Here is a 21614-nt window from a genome sequence, read left to right as displayed (position 1 = left end):
TTTATTTTTATATAAACATATTGTAAAAAAAAAAAACGTATATTGATAAAATAATATTTTTTGAATAATAAAGTAAGTCACAAATACATATCTAAAGCTGTTCGTATATAAAAATATGTAATATTCAATTTCTTTTAAAAAAAATGTAAACGGGAAACACTTTTACGAGAAGACCATTAAACTGACAATTTGTCGCCCTCTGCTGTTTGGTAAGTGATATTACAGCTGTCTCATCTTCGTGTAAAAGCTGTATTGGGGAGTCTCCTGTCAGCACGGGCATTTTTACGTAATTTTTGCCATATAATGCTTGCAAAACTGTAAAGCTTATCTTTGCTGTTTCATCTTTGTTTCTACTGTATTTCGTGAACTTGTTGTTCCTCAAACTACCAATACAAACCGTTTTAAAACAGCTGTAGTAGGTTTTTTGGAAACCGAATGGTGTCTAATTGATTACATTTTGAAAATCCAAATATAAAAAAGATGTTTTGAGAATTTTCCTTATACAGTTTCATTTAATCAAATTATAATATGTGCATGTTTTAAGCTGTGCAACAAATATCTTTATTAGGCATATATGTACAACAGAAATCCATGCATTTAATTAGCAAGTTTGCTTTTTTAAAGGCTCCTGCTGCACTGTAGCCCTGCATGCCAGTGTGAACAAGTGTCAAACACAATCCCCGAGAGCTGAACCCCTCGTGTGGGAGGGGCAAGTGTGAATCTGGACTGCAAAAAACTGTCCCCCCGACCAGCCCAGCTTCACTCAGCCAGGATAGTTGAGAGCAAAGGAACAGAGCCAGCCTCCCCTCTGGACATCAGCATGGGACTCACTCAGGACCCCAACTTTGAAAAGCTGCAGCACTGGTACACAGCCCATGCCCTGAACCTCAACATGAGGCACATGTTCGAGGCTGACAAGGAAAGATTCAGAAAGTTCAGGTATGCAAATATCGGCTTTTTGTCTGTAAATAAAGGAGAAGGTTTAGCTTTGTCCCAGGCACAAAATTATGTTTTAAAAGCTGCCTTTATGGTTGTTTTGTGGTCTGCCATATTTTTGTTGTCCTTTTGTGTCTGGACAGCCTCACACTGAACACTGAAGACGGTGACATTCTTTTGGATTACTCCAAGAACCTCATCACAGATGAAGTCATGAAAATGCTGATTGACCTGGTAATTCGTCTTAAAGCTGAAGGATTTTTGCCCCTTAAAGGAATTCTTCTAAACTGTTTTTGCAACATGTTGTTGTCCTTTTTCCTTATTTACTACTAAAACAGCTCATTTTTATGTGTATTAACTTTTCAAAGCTGTGTAGTTTTTTTTTTTAAGACGAAGCAAGTACTATTGTTTCCTTCAGGGCAAGTCCAGAGGAATCGAAGCTGCCAGAGAGAAGATGTTCACTGGAGACAAGATCAACTTCACTGAGGTTCTTCATGGAAATATTTTAACCACTTTTTGTTAAAATTAGTAACTTAATAATCTTTTGCTGTCTGAAGGGCCGTGCTGTGCTCCACGTGGCTCTGAGGAACCGCTCCAACACTCCCATAATGGTTGAGGGGAAAGATGTGATGCCAGAGGTCAACAAGGTTCTGGACAAGATGAAGAGCTTCTGTCACGTGCGTGCACATCAATCAGCGTTGTAGTAGCAATCCGGAAAACTTTGGATTCTAAAACACCCATAAAATGTTTGCAGAGGGTTCGCAGTGGTGAGTGGAAGGGCTTCACCGGAAAGGCCATCACAGATGTTGTTAATGTTGGGATCGGAGGATCAGACCTCGTAAGTGTAACCGTCTACTGATTACGTTGCTAGAATACACACCAATGTCTGTGTCTCTCTGGCTTGAACCTCAGGGTCCACTGATGGTGACGGAGGCCCTGAAGCCATACTCGAAGGGTGGACCTCGGGTTTGGTTTGTGTCCAACATCGATGGAACTCACATAGCCAAAACCCTGGCTCAGCTAAATGCTGAAACCACCCTCTTCATCATCGCATCCAAGGTAGTACTTTTTATGCCCCACTCTGATCATTATTTAAGCCCTTTAACACAGGAGCTCCAGTGTTTATGTTCTTTGATTTACTGTAATTTTTCAATTGTTAATGCAATCAACATAATTCAAATTTTGTGTTTAAGCGTCGCCGGCGACTCCTCAGGTGTTAAAGGGTTAAAAGCATTCCCACTAGTTGTGTGATTGCTTAGTATTCACACAATAGTGATTCTTCTGCTCCTTTCCGTATGTTTTTTGGCTTGTAAAAACCCAGTCACACTTTCAGCAATTTCACCAATCTTGGAATCAAAACGTTTAGCTCTTTCAGGACATTACTGCTCTTTGGTATTCATAAACTATATAGTTTTTGAAATATTGAGAAAAATATGCCCCATAGGAAATGAATGAGAAAGTCTTCACATTTCAAATTTTTAAGCAGATTAGCAACAAGCCTTTAAATATATTAATCGGCAACTTTTTCGTCTTTTAAACTCTTGAGCTTTCAAAAATATTGGAGTTTACCTAGCAACATGCTAACTTTTTTGGCTAATTTGTTATCTACTGAGGTTTTTATAGGCTAATTTAAAGTTTAGCTTCTATTTTTGGTTAATTCTGTTTCCTGAGGAATTTTAGGTTATTTTGGAGTTTAGCTAAGCAACAAGCTAGCTTCTTTTGGCTAATTTGGCATCCACTGAGGTTTTTTTGGGCTAACTTGGAGTTTAACTCATATTTAAGGAACACACTAAATATTTTTTTCAAAATTGGCATTTATTTGGGTTTTTTAAGTAATTTTATTAAATTTTTTTCAGAAATTTAGGTCAACTTTAGCGCTCTTTCATAGTTCAAGAAATTTCCAGTCTTTTTTTTTTCTCTTCTTTTTTTTTATTATTTTATTTTTTTTACAAAATTTAACATTTTGTAAATAGCTTTTACATTTTCAGCGAATCCCTTCAGAAATTACGATAAATTGGGTCACCTTTGTCAGCAAAAAGCTTCGCGACTATATTCAGCAAAAAGCGTTCAAACGAGCATTATCGCAGGTGATGCAACTTTTTATTGTTTTTTGATTATGATGTTTAGGATTTTGTTTCTGCAGAGTTTCCTAGAAATTTTTTGTGGGTGGGACCACTGGTGCAGAGCAGCCCCGCCCCCTCTTCCCATTGCTGAGAACTCTTTCAGGAGGCATGTTTTCTACATCCCAATTTCTCAATCTGCATTTTATTTACTATTAAATAAAAAGAATATGTTCTCCATCATCAGAAAAATCTCACCAGAACATGCTAAAAACATGATTTTCACCAGAGTGGGTCTTGAAACCGTGACAGTCCTTTTCTTTATGAAATATTTTAAACCTCAAGAAAGGATTTTATCCAATCTGAGAAATGAATTTAGTGAGTTTTTTTATCTTTGAGTGAGAAAAAAGATAAATACTTTCAAACTGCTTTGGAGATATTCTGGGATATTATTAATTGAATATTAATAATAATTTTTAAAATGTTAAAGCACAGAGAGACTTTTTTAAACGTTCAGGTATTTAAACAATAGATTTGTGGTCTAAAAGAGGACACAACTCTTCTTTCTTTGCAAATGTAGATTGCTCATCTTTTGTCAGTGGATGATTTCATCAAACTATAATGACATGTTTTCTCCCAAATTCTCCATTTACAGACGTTTACTACCCAGGAAACCATTACCAATGCCGAGTCAGCCAAAGCCTGGTTCCTGGAGCACGCCAAAGATGTGAGTGCACACTGTACCAGAGAAAACATGATATATCTGACTTAATTCTGAATCTATTTTGTTTCTACAGAAAGCTGCAGTTGCCAAACACTTTGTGGCTCTGTCCACAAACGGTGTAAGTTATATCAGTTTTTATTTACAGAAGAAAGCTTCACCTGGCATGTCAGTGTTTAAATCTGCTTTTCTCTGCCTCCCTTTCAGCCCAAAGTGAAGGACTTTGGCATTGACACAGCGAACATGTTTGAGTTCTGGGATGTAAGTGTCCTTTCAGCCGTACAATCCCAAATCCATGCACGTTTTTTTTTTTATTTTTTATCCCCACTCTGGTTTGAGAGACATGAGTGTGAGCCTATAAATACTCTAGACTTTTGACCTGTGAAGTGGGGAGGGACAGACTCAGGAGAGCAGCTGCTGGGTAATCAGAAGCCCCTCTCTTTAGATTGGGTTATTATTGGTAGCAACCTTTCCTCCTGCAGAGGTTACCGTGAAGGCCGAGCCACATCAAAGGTCAGGCTGCTGCTTTTAGCTGCATTGTTGGTATTTAAAAGCTCTGAAGTGTCCTTTATGTTACGGACTGTCCAGATTATCCTGCCTGATCTGACACTGATAGTGAAAGAAAAAGAAAAAGTGGAGCTGAAATTCTTGCTAAATCACAAAATAGTGCAATTTTTGTCCTGTTCTGCATTAAACCATCAGTTTAGGCCTGTTTTGATGACATTGCTGATTTTCTCTTTCAGTGGGTTGGTGGTCGTTTCTCCCTGTGGTCTGCTATTGGAATGGCTATCGCCTTGCATATTGGTATGAACTGCTTTAACTGCTTTTTAGTCCATTGCAGCTGTGGTAAATGTTTTTTTTTTACCATTACGGTCAAAATGTTCACAAAAGAACCATTAATTAAAGGTCAGATAGGCTTACATTTTGGATGAAACCTCAGGATATATTTTAAATGTGGAAATAACCCTTATGGTTGATCTAATATTGACCTTATTTGAATGTTTAAGTCCCATCTTTTTTTAGTAAAAACACTCAGTGGTTTTTGAATTATGACTGTCATTTTTAGCCAAAATCACAACAACTCTGATTTTCTAGTTTTTGCAGATCTGGAGTAGTTCAAAAGAAATTCACCTCTGAGTTGTGGGTGGTACATTTGCCGCAGAACAACCCCGCCCCTCTTCCCCTTACCGTTGCTGAGAGCTAAGAGGAAGAAGCTTTTGGCGTATCTTCTATGTGGCATCTATACATTTTTTCAAGCAATATTTTTTCGTGTGCTCCTGATTCACGATTTAAATGTATAAATACAATTTTTTTTTTACAGACTCGAGGTCCAAACAACCATATATAAAAGATAGAGAAACATTAAAGCCAGTCGTATAGATTAAAATCACCAAACTATGAACAATAATTGTGATAAAGAGGAAACTTTAAAATAGACATTTATACCAGTATATTGGGGACTGATGTTTCTAATGTTTGTGAGCACTAAAATAATTATATTTTTAGAAGCATTTAGAGGTTGCGTAAAACCTTAAATTAAGTGTCTTAAAAGCGTTTGAAGAGTGTTAACTCCTTCACCAACCAGCATTTCTGTAGCTCTGTACCATCGTGGTTGTTTTGACTAAATCCTAAAGGCATTATTGTTGGCAACCTGCAGGTTTTGCATGCTTGCTGCTTTATAGTTAGACCCCATATGTGCCATGTAAAGAGGAGTACAGTTAGACTTGAATAAAAGAAGAAATAGCCTGAAATGCAATTTTGAAGCCAGTTTTCTTAATTTATGTCCTCCATTGTGTGAAAAATGCCACAAGAACATGTTAAAAACACCAAAAATGCAATTTCAAAGCTAATTTTCTTGATTTATGTCCTCCATCATGAGAAAAATGCCACAAGAACATGTCTTAAAACTGTCATTTCCCTGGAGTTGTTCTTTAAATGCGTTTCAAAGGCTCGTTGTACTTATTGTACTTTTTCTACTGAAGTGATCTATTATTTTCCATTTTGTTACATAAACCACAGTTGAAAATAAAAGAAAACTAATCAATTTATCACATATTTCTATCTATTTTTTTATGACTTTGTATTGGGTATAAAAATGAAAAAGTGATGGTGTAACCTTTTATAGCAAGAATGATCCAGGGTTAAAAAGAATAAAGCCATGTTAACCTGTTACTTTTTATTCATCAGGTTTTGACAACTTTGAGAAGCTTCTGTCAGGAGCTCACTGGATGGTATGCATATCATTAACAAACTCTTACAAAGAAGAAGAAGAAAAAAAACTCCTAAAATGTTCAGAAAAGTAAATAGTCTCTCTTTTCCCGGCTGCAGGACAAACACTTTCGAACTGCTCCCCTGGAGAAAAACGCTCCCGTCCTGCTGGCTCTGCTGGGAATCTGGTATATCAACTTCTTCCACACAGAGACCCACGCCATGCTGCCCTATGACCAGTACATGCACCGCTTCACTGCATACTTCCAGCAGGTGTGTCTCCACAGCTGTGGCCCTCATAAGAAAAAGTTTGGGGACCCCCTGGTCTATTGGATAGTTTAGAGACAGAAATGTAGTTTTTGATTTGAGCAGAAATATTGAAGTTTTTACCATCCAGGGTGACATGGAGTCAAATGGAAAGTACATCACCAACCACGGAGCGCGAGTGAACTATCACACCGGGCCCATCGTGTGGGGAGAACCTGGCACAAATGGACAGCATGCTTTCTACCAGCTGATCCACCAAGGTAACACCAGCTGACTGACTCCAAAAGGGAAATCACTGCATTACAGATACCATGACTCAGTCAATGACTATTGTTTAGATTTCATCTATTTTAGGATGTAGACACAGAAACTGGTTAGCCTCAGGCTACAAGTTGTCACGCTGAAGGTTAATGTTAGAACGTCTGAACTAACCTGATTTTTGTTTGCAGGAACGCGGATGGTGCCGTCTGACTTCCTGATTCCAGCTCAGTCTCAGCATCCGATCAGAGACAATCTGCACCACAAGGTGTCTGAGACATTTGAGTCCATGTTCCCACGACACCTGTGTTTTTTTAACAGTCTCTATAGTTTTTGTGGTATTATTTCATAGTCTTTTGTTCTAAAATAAGAAAAAAAAAGATTAATAAAGAAAATTAGGGTGTTTTGGACTTAACATATTAAAGTAATAACTGAAATGAATTTAGTCCCCAAAGAAATAATATTCTAATCTGATTAAATATTTAAAAAGAAAAAGTTTTTTAAAAATGTTGTTTATTTTGCCTGTAGATTCTGTTGGCCAACTTTCTGGCTCAGACAGAAGCCCTGATGAAGGGTAAGACCACCGAGGAGGCCAGGAAGGAGCTGGAAGCCAGTGGTCTGAGTGGGGAAGCTCTGGACAAAATCCTACCACACAAGGTACATTCAAGAAAAATGAATGTATCATTTCTATTGCAGAAACTGATCCGGAGACATTTATCATGTGTTAGTCATTCATTCATGAGGAAGGATTGTCAAAAATCCATGTTGGAGACTGAGAGCACGTTGGAGTGCCATCTAGTGGCCATAAGTCAGCATTGCAATGTTCTAAAATTGAGTTCAGCAAGGAGAAAATATGTGAACCCTTTGGAATTACTTGGTTTTACGCATAAAATGGACACACTATTGTGTTCAATAAAGACATAAAATCATATTTTGGTGTGATTTAATCAGACAATGTATTTCTCCATCATTGTGATTTAAATAGAGATAAAAAAAACAAGTCCATTTCATACAGAAACCAAGGTCACATACTTTTCCCTGCAAATGTTTTCAGCAAATTTCAGGTTTATAAAAAGTGTGTAGATAAAAAATATGGCTGTTTATATTTTGGCTTAGCATCAAATCTCAGAGTGCACAACATAGAGAAAAAATATTTACTCAAAAGTGATGCTAAATTTAAATTTTAAATCAAATTTTACATACAAAAACTGTATTGTCCTTTTCAGACACAACTGTAATTTACTTTAAAGCAGCTCAACAGTACAAAACATGTAAATAAATACACATTTAAACATGTCAAATGGCAAAATCCCTAATAATAATCCAGAACTCCACTTAATTTAGCAACACCATCACCTTTTTGTTTGTTTGTTTGTTTATTTTCACAGCACACAACAATAAATTACACGATATTTTATAGTCTTTGGTGGAAATGAAAGGGGACAAAAAGAAGAAAACCTATTATTTAACTAAACCATTAAACTATTTTGACCAAATACCCTTTTGTAATGCAGCATAAATACACCAAATGCCTCGCAAAAGTAATAAATTTGGTGAAAACAAGGAACTCCAATGCTGTCGATTGTGTTTACATATTACACCAAAGAAAAGAACAATTTAATTTAAAATCTTTGATCTGATATTGAGCAACATTTTTGACATTTCTTATTGCTTAGACGACACTTGGCAAACGTTTACGGTACGAGTCAGTGAGGAGATGGAAGTCTGGTTGGTCAGACAGAAACTCAGGGCAAAGACATGCTGGTTTTCTGACAGAACGCTGCCACTCCTCCGCCAGTGATTTGAGGAATGCGACAAATAAAAAGCCGACTTATGTAAAGCAGAGGCTCCTTCAGAAACCAGGTATCTGTGAAATCCAATACTGTTATTAAGTAATTTGTGACTCTTTTGACCTGCAGGTTTTTCAAGGAAACAGACCAACAAACTCAATCATTTTCAAGAAACTGACACCTTACACACTGGGAGCCCTTATAGGTGAGGCTAATGAGTCCAAAAAAGCACCAAGCTTGTCCTTGCATAGTTGAAGTTTTTAATCAAATCGAGCTACAAAAAAGCAATAAATGAATAGAATTCAAATAATGAAATTCCTAAGCATGATATCAGAGGTTCAGTGAGGACTTGGCACTCTGTTGCATAGTAACAACCTGTCTGTTTATACCTGGGGCGACAGAGTAAGTCCTTATGCTGCACTGAATGTTCATCTGCTCAATTCTGCTGCCTTAAAAGCATAATTTAATGTCTAAAAAAAGCGTTCTTAGATTCTATTTTTTTCTCTATTTTCAGCAATGTATGAGCACAAGATCTTTGTCCAGGGTGTGATGTGGGAGATCAATAGTTTTGACCAGTGGGGGTAAGATCATTTTTTAAATGCTTTTTTCGGGTTTCATAGGAACATGAAAAGTCTCTGATTCTTTTGTATTTGTATTTCCTCTCCTTCCTCTCATCTTCTCCAGAGTCGAACTGGGCAAACAGCTCGCAAAGAACATCGAACCTGAGCTCAACAACGCCACAGAGGTCAACTCCCACGACGCCTCCACCAACGGACTCATAAACTTCCTCAAAAAGAATTTTGCCTGATTCTAAGCCCAACGAATCTCTTGACGTCACTTCGTTAGCAGCTCAGGTTGTGCCTGGACGGGAGTCTGGCGGAGGCAGCTGGTCACTCCCACGCAGCCGAGCTGATGCTGTCTGATGTTTGTGCTCTCATTATCAATGTCACGACTGTCTGGAGTGTTGTCATTTTTATGTCCGTTACATGAAATAAACACTTTCATTTAGCATCTTGGGGTGTATTCAGACTGGAAAAGTCAGTCCGCTTAATTTGGTTCTGAACCTTTTGTTTGGTCTGTATTCAGACAAGTGGACTTTTATGTTTTAAACCAAAGCTTGTCAACAAAACCATGTTACTACAGATCTCTTCAGTTATTGGCCAGGATTAACGAGGGCGGAGCAAAGCAACCAGAGAAAGAATAATGGAAGTCTTACACTGTCGGAAAAGTTTATTTAATCAAACTAATTATTTCGTCTGTATCAATGTCAGGTACAGCACTGTTTATTGCTACTTTGGTACAGTGTGGTGCATAAGGAGGCGACGGCTAAGAAGGTACACTGATAAAGATTTATGACATAAAGGTCATCGGGAAAGCACAAGTTTTCGAGTGCTGGAGAATGCAATTGGCCTAGGTGGCTAGGGCCGGTTACGCTGACTACTGAACGGGGCTCAGGTGAACGCCACACCGGGCTCCGGGGAATGGTCTCTGGTGAAAACACAGAAAAGCAATGTGTATCACATTAAAAGTTCTTTTAATGAGCTGCATTAATCCGACTACATTTCAATTAGTCGCCGTGTCTCATTGTTGCTCCACAAGCCGGCTACGGTGGCCATTTTGGTCCAGTTGTTCCACTCCGAGCACAGAGCCTATTCAGACTGAGAAAACCCAGATCAAGTCCGATTGGAAATAAACCGAGACCACCTTGAAAGATGGGTCAAAGAGCAGTTCCTGGTCCTGGACCAGTTTCTGCTTGGGTTTATTTAGACTAAAAAAAAAATTCCGGATTATCAGAAAAAATGACTCTTGAACCCTTTAACACCTGAGTTTATGAGGCTTTTCTCCTTCAAAATCTACTGGAATTATTGTGGTAACGGTTGAAAAGTTAAAAATTTTGTGTTTAAGCGTCACCGGTGACGCCTCAGGCCTTAAAGGGTTAAAGCCTCGTTTCCACTGAGCAGTCTGGACTGATACACTACGGTCTGGTTTGATCCGGTATTTTGAGCGTTTCCATTGTTAAGTGGACCCATTAAACAGTTCCGACCCGTACCTCTTGAAAGCCTCCATCCATTGTAGGCCCATTGAAAACAGAACCGTTTTTTGATTGGGAGAAAATGATGATGACATTAGAAAGCACCAATATAGCGCTAAGCTAGCATTTCCGTTTTCCTTTTACGGCGGTATTCTTTTTAGCCGCCCACAATTTTCTTTCAAACAACATTAAATTCATGTCTTACACGATGTACAAAAAGTAAAGCAACAAAAAGACGAGCTGCTGGATGATCTCCGTTGTTGCTTTTCTAGTCGCCACTACAATGACATGCTAGTGGTCCACACCTCGCATGCACCGTGAAAACAAACTGCACACTAGGAGCGAGGCTTAACTGAGTGGAAAGAATTAACCGGACCACACCGTACTACTCCTCTGGTACCGGACTGCTCAGTGGAAACGAGGCTGAACCAAATGTGTCCAATCTGAATCTTTTACACCCACTGCACTACCTGTACACGCCACAAGATGGCACCAGAGAGCCAGTATTACTGCTAAAGGGAAGCAAATCTGCCACACAAAAATTCCAGTTTATTGGAACAAAGGGTCAGAGGTCAGCGCACTTGCACCACTCTGTTCCTCCACTCAAATCCCCAGACTCCACAGCATCCATTTAGAGAGAAAAACAAACAGCATCTGGACTGCAACCCAGCCTTTACTGGCACTAAATCTAAACATCATTAGGCTAAACGTTTCACAAACATGTGCCAAACTTCCTGACGGTTTCCCTGATAAACAAAAGATCCGACCAGATAGCAGGATGAACAAAAACATATTCCACAAACTAAACCTCTCACTGTTTGCTGTTCTCCTTTTTCTATAAAGTGCAACCAAAACTATGGATTTGATATTGTTTCGGTTGCTTCCAACCTGCTATTTCAGAGTTTACAGAGTGTGCGTAAGGACAAACAGAAAGTTAAAAAAGAATCAGAGACCTCCAGACACTGCTGGGTTTGCAGTGCTGTTGCCAGGCAACACTACATTACTAAGTCTAACTTGTGCTTTTTATCTTCAGCTCTGAAGCAAGATCCAGAGGAGTTTGTCCTAGGATATAATACCTCTTCACTGAGTTATTGGTGATTATTGTTTTCGCAAACACTGCCGTGATTTTGAACAGGAAAGGAGCTGTAGATCGCTATCAGCAGAGTGACTCCGCAGCTGCAGTTGTTGACTGTAACCTATTTCTGAGTGATGATGCCTGTGTGAGGTTGAATAAAACAAACAGCCAGAGAGTCAACACCAGGAAATACCTTGCAGGGCTTGGCTTTGATGAATGGAACCAAATTGCTGTCTGAAAGCATGAAAAATGTCCTGCGTGCATTCTTGAGATGTTTGTTAAACGCCGCTGCGTACTTTTACTCACCACATTATCGTTTATGGCAGGCTTTTATTTATTTTCTCCTGATCACTTCCCACACTGAGCACCCAAGGCAGGATCAGGGTCCCAACCTGTCCCAGAGCAGCAATCGCCATGGCAACACCACTCCTTGGCACTTAGCAACCTTGAAATCTCATCTTCGTTAGAGCCATAGGGCTGCAGCAGGGTTAAGGTTACATCAAAGTGAGGAAACTATGCATTGTTGTCTGCAGAGATCCTCTCAGATGCACACTTTTCTTTTTTCTTTTGTATGTTTTCCTCACATTTGTATTCATCTGAGCTGCAGCCCTGGAAGCAGTTTGATCGTCAGCATCTTTGCATGTAAAACAGGTTGGAAATCTGGCTTCATTGAAAGGGAATTGCCTGCAGGTTTGCAGCCAGTTTTTGATTTTTCACTTCATTTGAATGCTGTCTGTGTGCTGAAATGCAACTATCTTCCCCTTGATAGGAACCTTTGAGGAGATGTTTTCTCTTGTGGACTCTTTGGACCACAAAAGGAAAATTTTTTCCACAAAAAAAAAAAGCCACCATGTCAAGCCCTGCTTCATTTTTCCCACGACTACAGGAGTTATATAAAGATTAAGTTAAGAGTTTGGGCAGAGCTCATGACACTGCATCGGAAAAGAGGAGGGGCTTCAGATGACCAGTCTCATAATGTGCCCATCTCTGAAGAAAACAGGCATTTCATAAGATGAAGGAGAGGATTATCCTTTTTTTTGCACATAATTAAGTTAAAAAAGTAAGAGAAATGTCATAATATAATTTATTTTTTACAAAGCATTTTCAAACCCACCCAGCTGTCTTTCAGATGATGGGATTGTTTGACCTCCTGGGACCACCGCAGGTCACTAATCTGCCTTGCTGCGTTCATATTTACTTCTTTGCATATTGAGTTCTGTAAGCTTTTATTTAAAATTACTGCTTTTTTCCAGATCCTCAGAGCAAAAACACACCAATGACCACCATCTGGTTCCAATCAGCATCAAAATGTGAGAGACACTTTAAAATGTAATAATAATACTCCCACGCTGGTTTCTGCTTCTAGTATTCTTCTGGGAAAACAATACATCATAATCACAGCATTGCTTGCCGTGACCCACTGAAACATTTTTTTTTTCCTGGTTATAGTTTTGGGATATTTTCAAGTGAGATTGTTACTGTAACCTTCACATTTACTCCTCTAATGCCGTCTTAAGGAAGTGACTCATTCATCTGGCACTGGAAAATGTCCCTTGCAGAAGTGAATCATTCACCTCGGAGGTATTTCCTTTGACAAAAAAATAAGTCCCCCATTGTTAAAGCAACAAAAAGTGTTGTGAAAAGAGGTTCTGTGTGATGGTTTAACCTGTGTACTTTTGTCTTTAGTTAAAAGTTCAGCAATTAAACATTTTATTGTCCTTTAAAAAACTAAAATACTGGATCTTATGTTAAATATAGATGAAGATCAAGCCATCCCTGTCAAAAAAGATTATTTTAGGTGGAATCTAAATAGGGAGAAAAATAGAAGTTTTGTTTTATTGTGATATTTAAGAAAAGTTTGGGTTTTTTTGGAGGTGAACACACTTATTTGAAACAAAACACCACAAAAACAAGCCTTTTTAAAAGCTTCATGCTCATTTTTTGTGTTTTGCTAGTTAATTCTATCCATAGATTAATTCATTTGGCAACACTTTGTTATGCAAAAAAAGTCATGGCTGACTCAAATTCCAGATTTAACAACTACAACAAAGGCCCAATCATGATCCTTCCACCACCATGCTTCATAACTGATGTGCAGCTTTTGTGCTGGTGGTTTGTTCAGGTGCATTTCTTAGTCATCCAACTATAATTCTTCAACAATGACAAACATTTCTTTTGGTAAATTACAAAAACAAACCAAGAATTGTTGTACTTTGATTAAATGTAAAGCAATGGCAACTTTTGTAAAAGTTTTGGAGCTCAAAGTGTCATATAGAAGCATGTCCATCCCATCCTGCACTCATATTGTACAGCTACATCTAAATAATTTTGAAATATTAATATAAAAATGAAACGTACTTTGTTAGTCAATTAGAGTTTTTGCAGTTTAACTGAAATATTTCAAGCTTTTACTGCTTGTAGTTTTGGTGAGGAAAGCACAGTTTGATGTCTGAAAAATTAAATTTTGTGATAAAAATTCAATGTGTTGCCTCCTGAGAGTCAGTAGAACAGTGCTGTGGAGCCGAAAGTCGAGAGCTGTCTCCAAATGACAAGAAAAAGACAAAGGAAAAGAGACAGACCTTCAGAATTCATTCTAACAGAGAAACTCAAAGTGTCAGAAGAGTTTCTTTCAGTATCAGCAGCGGTCACACCTGAACCATAAGACAGAGTCTCAGCCAAACCAGGAAACTCTGAACCACTGAGGACAAGAAGAAACTGTAACAGCAAGATAACCCAAACCACCTGCAGACACAATTACAATAGTTAGAGTGATTCTAGTGCATTCTAAAAAGATTTTAAAGAGTTTCATCTCGGATGTTGAACGTCATCAGAAAATCCTCAGCTGCACTGATGGACTGTGTCACACACCAGTTGAGAAGAAATGTTTATTTTCCTTTTTATAAAACACATTTAAACTAACGATTTGAGATTTATGGGAGGTGAAACATCCCGCACAAGTAAAGTGAGGGTAGGATGGAAAACTTTTTTATCTCAGTTTTTATGGCCCTGTAAGAAAAAAAATTATGCAATTTCACAACTTATTTTAATTGTCTGGTATATTTTTTTACCACTGTAAGTTTAAAAAGTGCATGTGTGAGTGTGTGTGGGAGTGATTGTGTGCCCCTGACTGAATCCAGCAATCCTTGGATGGATGGATGGATGGATGGATGGATGGATGGAGGGCTGAAAAAGTGAATGGATGGGCGTAGAAGTGGATGGACAGATGATGAAAATGTTGATGGATGGAGGAAAAAGTGGAGGGATGGATGGGTTGATGGATGGATGAAAATGTTGATGAATGGATGAAAAAACAGATGGATGAATGAAAAAAAAATAGTTGATGGATGGATGGATGGAGTAAAAAGTGGATGGATGGATGGGTTGATGGATGGATGAAAATGTTGATGAATGGATGAAAAAACAGATGGATGAATGAAAAAAAATAGTTGATGGATGGAGTAAAAAGTGGATGGATGGATGGGTTGATGGATAGATGAAATTGTCAATGGATGGATGAAAAAATTGATGGATGGATGAATGAAAAAAATGGATGGATGGATTTATGGATAAAACGTTGATGGATGGATGATGGATGGATGGAGAAAAAGGTGGATGGATGGATGGATGGATGGATGGATGGATGAAAAAGTAGATGATGAATGAAAAAGTGGATGGATGGATGAAAAAACAGATGGATGAATGCATGAATGGAGGAATGAAAAAATGGATGAATGGATGGATGGAGGGAAAAGTGGATGGATGGATGAAAATGTTGATGGATGGATGGGTGGATGGATGGAAAAAGTGGAGTGATGGATGGATAAATGGATGGATAAAAAAAATGGATGGATGGACAGATAAAAAAAGGATTGATGGACTTATGGATAAAAACGTTGATGGATGAATGAAAAAAATCGATGGATGGGTGAAAAAACAGATGGATTAATGCACAAATGGATGGATGAAAAAGTGAATGATGGATGGATGATGGATGGATGGAAGTTTGAAATGTTAGAAATGTAACTTTCCAGACTGTCTCGTGTTAACAGGAATGATTTGTTGAGTTTGTCAGAATTTGGACATTTAGATTCAGGTGATTGAAAGAGTCAATAAGAGAGAGAAGGAAACAAATTAATTCTTCATGAGTTATTTGTGAAGATTGATGATGGAGAGATCTGCTTCACTATTTACTATTTTACTGTAAATATATCTGAACTTTGAGTTTACTTCCTGTGTCTTACTGAAGATTGTTTCTTATTCCTCTTCATTTGTACAACATGACTGCCTTTTCCACAAAAACAGCTCCTTATTTCTGATTAGAGACACTTTTGTCAACATTAAAGGCTATTTTATTTCAGTTTCAGTAAAGTGAAGTTCTTATTTCTTGTTGTAAGCAGACAGTCATTTTGGTTAATGATTTCTCACTTTCACAGATGAAACCGTCTGAGAAGCAAAGACAGCCAATTCTCATTTCTTTTACATAAAATCCAGCTGTTCATAACAATTTAGAATAAAACAGTGTCCTTTTGAAGCATAATCTAAGTTTAAAAGCAGTCCTGGTTAAACAGAAAAGAACAAGCATGAATAACCAAAGATTCGGAGTGAAGTCATGTGGTGGCAGAGCAGATTTTTCGGCATTTCCTGGCAGTGGAGGGACCTGTGTGCAGTGGAGGAAAGGTGTTCTTGAGCTCTTTTGTGTGGTGTAACAGAGCTCACCTCACAGCAGATCCCCTGGGGCTCCTCTACCTCTGCAGCCGCACATGTACGCGCACCGCCGCGCACACACACACGGCTCCCTGAGTAACAGGGTGGAACCCTCACACACATAAAGGCGTCTTTGTGCCCCAACTCATAGAGCTGTCAACTAACACCAGACAGATCCCCACACTGAACACCACTGTTCTGCTCACAGGAGAGCTCAGTGAGTGGGCAGCCTATGCTTTCATGTAAACCCACGTAAAATGTATCCGCATCTCTTACAATCTGCAGATCAGCAGTTTATAGATACAGATGTGCTGCTGGAGTTGGAATTTGAGGGTTGAAAGGGTTCGACATGTTGTGACTTTAGAGTTTAGGGCTGTAAAACAATCAGTAAAACTCGGGTGATTGATGATTTTCTCTTTTATTACATGGCAGAATTAAAACCAGTATATGAAGCAAAACTTACATTAATACTCAGCTTCATTTCTATTCTTGTAGCAGTGTGGGGAAGGAAACAGATGGCCAAACACAAACATGAACATGTGAGTGTAAGGCATTTTTCTTTAAAGTTACTGAAAAACAAAAAGTGAAACACAAACTTTGTGCAGAAAAAAAGCAACAGTTCACGTTGAAAACATGAGCTGTTCAGAATTCCAGCAGAAAAAAAATCTAATTTCCGATGACAGTGAACGTCTTGGTTGCTTGTGATAAGCTCAGACTATTGATAAAATAGAAGCTGAAAGTAGTTGAGAGGCCAGACCATGACAAAGAAGTTGGAGGAGAACCAGACACAAACATTTGTTAATTTAAAGGCAAATATAATTTTAATTGTCTGAGAGGAAAAGGCATCCATGACAGCGCCGTAGTACCTGCCTAACTGCCTTTTATTTATATTTTACTGGTTTTAATATATGTTTTTCATTTGTTTTTATGTCTTTTATGTTTTTTATGATTATGATATTGGGCCGCCTTGGCTTGTAGTGGAAGATGCTTTATAAATGAAATGAAAAATGAAGATTCTGATAGGAGTTTGGTCAAAAAAATGTTAACTGTCCAAAACTTGTTATTCAAAAAAAATATATATATATATATTATTTTCAGCTTCAAATGTTCTGTTTTTTATGGTTCAAAACTCCGAATTTAAATTTAAAACTTTTTTTTCAGTTTCAACTCTTTTTTGTTTTCGAATTTGAAATTTTCAGTTTCAAACCTTTGGCCCCTTTGTATTCACTGACTCTGAGAACTGTGATAGTTACATTGAAAAAATGGCTGTATCGTCTGTACTATCATAGTCTGAAGTTGTCCCCAGACGGGTGTGAAAAGCAGAGTTTTATCACGTCCAAAACGCTGTTCCAGCCTTTTCAAGGCACCATCTTATTGTGTTACAGACAGGCATAGAAAACGTCCTTATGCTTGGATAACATTTTTAAACTTTCAGATTTGAAAAAAAAGCAAAAAGAGTTGAAAGTGCAAAAAAGATTTGAAACCGAAAAAAAGTTGAAAGTTTGAGTTTTTATACCTAAATAATTGAACATTTGAAGCTGAAAATAATAAAGTTTATTTTAAAATAGCAAACATAGCATTCAACATTTTTTTGGCCGATCACCATTATTTTTTTCGATTTGTTTTATTTGGGTTTCAAATAATATTGGCCCCAACATAGCTCCATAGACCAGCAGTGCTTGATGTATATCAGGCATGTGCTGGTGATGAAGTTGTCATTAAGGCTTCTCTACCTGCATCTGTTGCTTGCAAAAGTCTATTTAGCAGTTCTGTCCTCATTTTCAGGCCAAAAAGAGCTAGAAGCTTTGTTAAAAATATCACCTCCATCTGAGACTGAGAGGTGAATCGCATCCAACTCTGAATTTTATTTTGCTATGTCTTACAATTTTTTTTTTTTTTTTTTAATTGTTTGTGCCTTTTTTGAACATTTGAGAGTGGAAAAGCTCAGTTTTGTGATGCAGAAACTGCCATGAGGAGTAGGGAAGTCTGCCTTCTCTGCTACAATTCTGAAGTATCAACATAGATCCATTAACGCAGGGGTATTCAAGTCCAGGCCTCGAGGGCCGGTGTCCTACATGTTTTCCAACCAATCTTCCATTGAAGCTCCTTATTGGCTGCTAATTTCCAGGATCAGGTATGTTTAGCCAATAAGGAGCTTCAATGGAAGGTTGGTTGGAAAACATGTAGGACACCGGCCCTCGAGGCCTGGACTTGAATACCCCTGCATTAACGTCTTCATTTTCCTCATCTGATCTGACATCTGGTTTAAAACTGTATGGCAGGATCGCTCTGATATTGCTCACCTTTTTTGTTACACTAATGTTAGCTTGGGCTAATGAGGTGCTACAAGCTAGCAGGAGAGAGTGTAAAGTTCTGATGGGAAATTAGCGGAGGCTAATGCTAAAATCAAGAGGGAAATCTCTAATTAGTTCCTGTTACTCTGCAGAAAAGTCTTTTAAAATGACACAGGCTTTTATATTTTGGCTAAAAACTGCATAACCATAATTAGAAGACTGATACTGCAATTATATATATATATATATATATATATATATATATATATATATATATATATATATATATATATATAGTTGGAGTAGGGCTTTAATTCATGTGGGAATTCATTACCAACAGCTTTATCACAGTCAAAGTTATTTTTAAATTATCACCAAAATCAAATGAAATACACATTTATTGATTATGTGGAGCAAAGCCATCATAGTGGGTTGTGTGTGGTAGGCAGGGATCAAATCCATTTTTATGAACATTTTTATTCCTTTATTTTGTATATTTGTACATATGCTAATACTTTAATATTTGTTATAATTCTAGAAGCAGTTTTGGTTTCTTCTTTGGGATATGTCTAAAAAATTCAAAATATTTTTTTCTCCAAACACAACATGTACGATGCATTTTGGTGGTAAAAATGTATGTTTATAGAAAATTAAGATGGTTTTTGAGAGTTTCACAGGAACGTTTATACGTTTTAGGGTTGAACTGCTTATTTTTTTGGGACTGAATGCAACTCAAAGTACGTTACGCTCTGTTCTCCCTTCAGCTTTCAGTTGTGGTTTGACATTTTACTATCACGGAGCATAAAAGTCTTCAAAAATGATTGTAAGGGAAAGATTGAAGTAATGTTATTTTATTTTTTCTCCTCACGCAAAAATAGAAAAAAAAAGATCTTTGCTTCAGATCTTTCTTTAGTGAACAGTTTTCCTCTCTGCCTGGGGGTCAAACCTTTCTGATGTTCATCTATCAAAGACCTTTTAGTGGCTTTGTGTGAAGGTTACTGCTTAAATCAACATGAAACACTTTGACACAACATTTTTCTAAAGAGTTGATGACAAAGTTAGCAAGAATGAGTTTAGATATAAAAGGGGTTGAAAGCTCATCCCTCGGGTGATCCGTAGCAAATATAATGAGACCAAACACTTACCTGTCGGAGGTTTAAGGGTGTGATCCTTTTAATGTAAGGGTTCACAGAAGATTCCCTTTTTTCACACCTGACAAGTGGGAAGATCCTCCCTGTTATTAACTTATTTAATGCTCCAGTTGGCTCAAAGGTTCATCACTGTTACAACAGGCCAACAGGTATTATCAGGAAAAACTTGAATACAATCCAGCCAAGAAAGAAACTCTTAGTCTGTCGCTTTTAATCTAGATTTACAAAATGAACCTGAAGAATATTGTTTTATTTGGACAAAAAATGGCAAAAACTCATAACAAAAATGAAATATATGTTTTAATTCAAGGAGTCAAGATATGGAACAATCTAATAAAATCAATTAAAGCAACCAATTCCCCTTCAAAAATATATTTTTTAAATAATTTCTTCAAGCCTCATTCCAGGTATGACTTAGAAACTCAGGAAAAAAAAAGACAAAAAAAGCCACAAATACAAATACAGTGATGTAAACAAAACAAAACAAAGCAGCCTAAAGGCTATATTGCTGAAATGTAGCGCTATGTTTAGATGTAGTACCTCTAATATCTTTTGTATGTATGTAATGATTTATTTTATTCCAATTATATTAGTAATCAGTAATGCTGAATTGAAATATATGGAATTAAATTACGACATAAGTGTGTCAATAATTATTTAAAATGGGCATCAAATAAATAAAATTAGAAATCAATAAATAAATGTTTCGTTATATGTGTCATTAAAATATTAAAATAGCATTTTAAAAAGCACATTTACATATTTCATGACATATTTAGTTATTTTATTGCTAGTGTAGGATGCAAGGGAGAAATTGAAATAAATATATTTAATATGAAATTATTAAACAAATGTATCATTAATTGTCTATATATTTATTTCAATTTGTCCTTTCCAGCCCACACTGGCAATGAAATAATTAAATATGTCATGAATTATTTAAATGTGCTTTTTAATGGCTATTTTCATATTTTAATGCCTCATATACTTAAAGATGTATTTATTTATTTTCCATTTTATATGTTTAATGCAAATTTCAATAATTAATGACACATTAATTCAATAATTTAATGACGTATATATTTATTTCAATTGGTCTCTTCTGGTCTTCCATACAAATTAAGTTTCCTTTTATTTTCCTTGAAAGACAACAAGATCTTTTGCTTTTGTGGAAATGAAAATAAAGAAAGAAATTAAAGAAACAAAAGTTAAAAAGTGCAATTTATTTTACTTTTGTACCTTTATTAGATTAAAGTCTTTGAGGTAGTTTGTTTTTTCCTGTACTGTTGGTGCTCTAGCACAAAGGATCTCCCTTATTGGTCTGTCACGACACCTATTCTCTAAATTCATTTGGTTAGTTGGTTTTCTTAAGTTTGTCTTTCTTCCTCTCACAGCTTTGTTAGTCATGTCTCAGCTGAAGCTCAGACTTTTTGGCCATGAAAGCGCTGAGCTTTGGAGGGAGAAGCTCATCACTCAGCGTTCATGGATCAAATTACATAAAACGGCCTCTTAATGTCGCGTTGCATTTGTTTAACTAAGATGATGAGTTTTTGTGCTCCCATTAGGGTTCTGTAGTTACAACTACATTAACATTCTCCATCGTGTTTCACCATTCAAGCTTTCAGTCGCGATGTTTACTTGAACGGCACTAATTTAAAACACATTACAGGCCAAAGAAGCATGAGTTTAAACATAAAATTCACATAAAATATTCCAATTTGGGTAATTTGGTGTGAAGAAAACAAGAAATGATTGTATTCAATGAAATGTTTTCAGAGGTAAAAAATGAACGGAAAAATGGAAGCAGGTAGTAATTTCCTTCTGACTCAAATTTACATTTCAGGCTTATAAACAAGCCAGGCTGCAGGGAAACCACATGCAGGATGTTTAAGCCTTCAAACACTTTTTATTTGTGCAAAAAGAATTGACTTAAACATAATTATGGGAACAAAAAACATATGTCACAAATTCTCAGGTCAAATTTTACTTTACTTTGTCCCTGACTTGATATCTTCTGGTGCCATTAAACTTCACCAAACTCCTTCTTATGGTTCATAAGTGCATAATATGAACATGATCCATAAATCATTTTCCTCTTCAGTTGGTTCTCTGAAGGAC

The 21614-nt window shown here is 37.1% G+C and overlaps 1 protein-coding gene across 1 annotated transcript; it reads left to right on the top strand.

Moving 5' to 3' along the window:
* The first annotated feature begins 21 nt into the window (after positions 1–21).
* Positions 22–9251, top strand: gpib (glucose-6-phosphate isomerase b). Its single transcript, XM_024295534.2, has 19 exons — positions 22–209; positions 625–939; positions 1080–1170; positions 1355–1423; positions 1494–1613; positions 1691–1774; positions 1849–1995; positions 3652–3723; positions 3794–3838; positions 3925–3978; positions 4461–4521; positions 5905–5948; positions 6046–6198; positions 6323–6452; positions 6642–6718; positions 6979–7107; positions 8370–8445; positions 8755–8821; positions 8925–9251. Exons 2-19 carry the CDS (start codon positions 821–823, stop codon positions 9046–9048), a joined length of 1662 nt encoding a protein of 553 aa, XP_024151302.1. The 5' UTR covers positions 22–209; positions 625–820; the 3' UTR covers positions 9049–9251.
* Positions 9252–21614: the final 12363 nt, after the last annotated feature.

This window comes from Oryzias melastigma, linkage group LG3 (assembly GCF_002922805.2).
Source record: "Oryzias melastigma strain HK-1 linkage group LG3, ASM292280v2, whole genome shotgun sequence".
In the NCBI taxonomy this organism is placed as follows: domain Eukaryota; kingdom Metazoa; phylum Chordata; class Actinopteri; order Beloniformes; family Adrianichthyidae; genus Oryzias; species Oryzias melastigma.
Note: the sequence above shows the minus strand (reverse complement) of the source record. Positions and strands in the feature narration are given on the sequence as shown.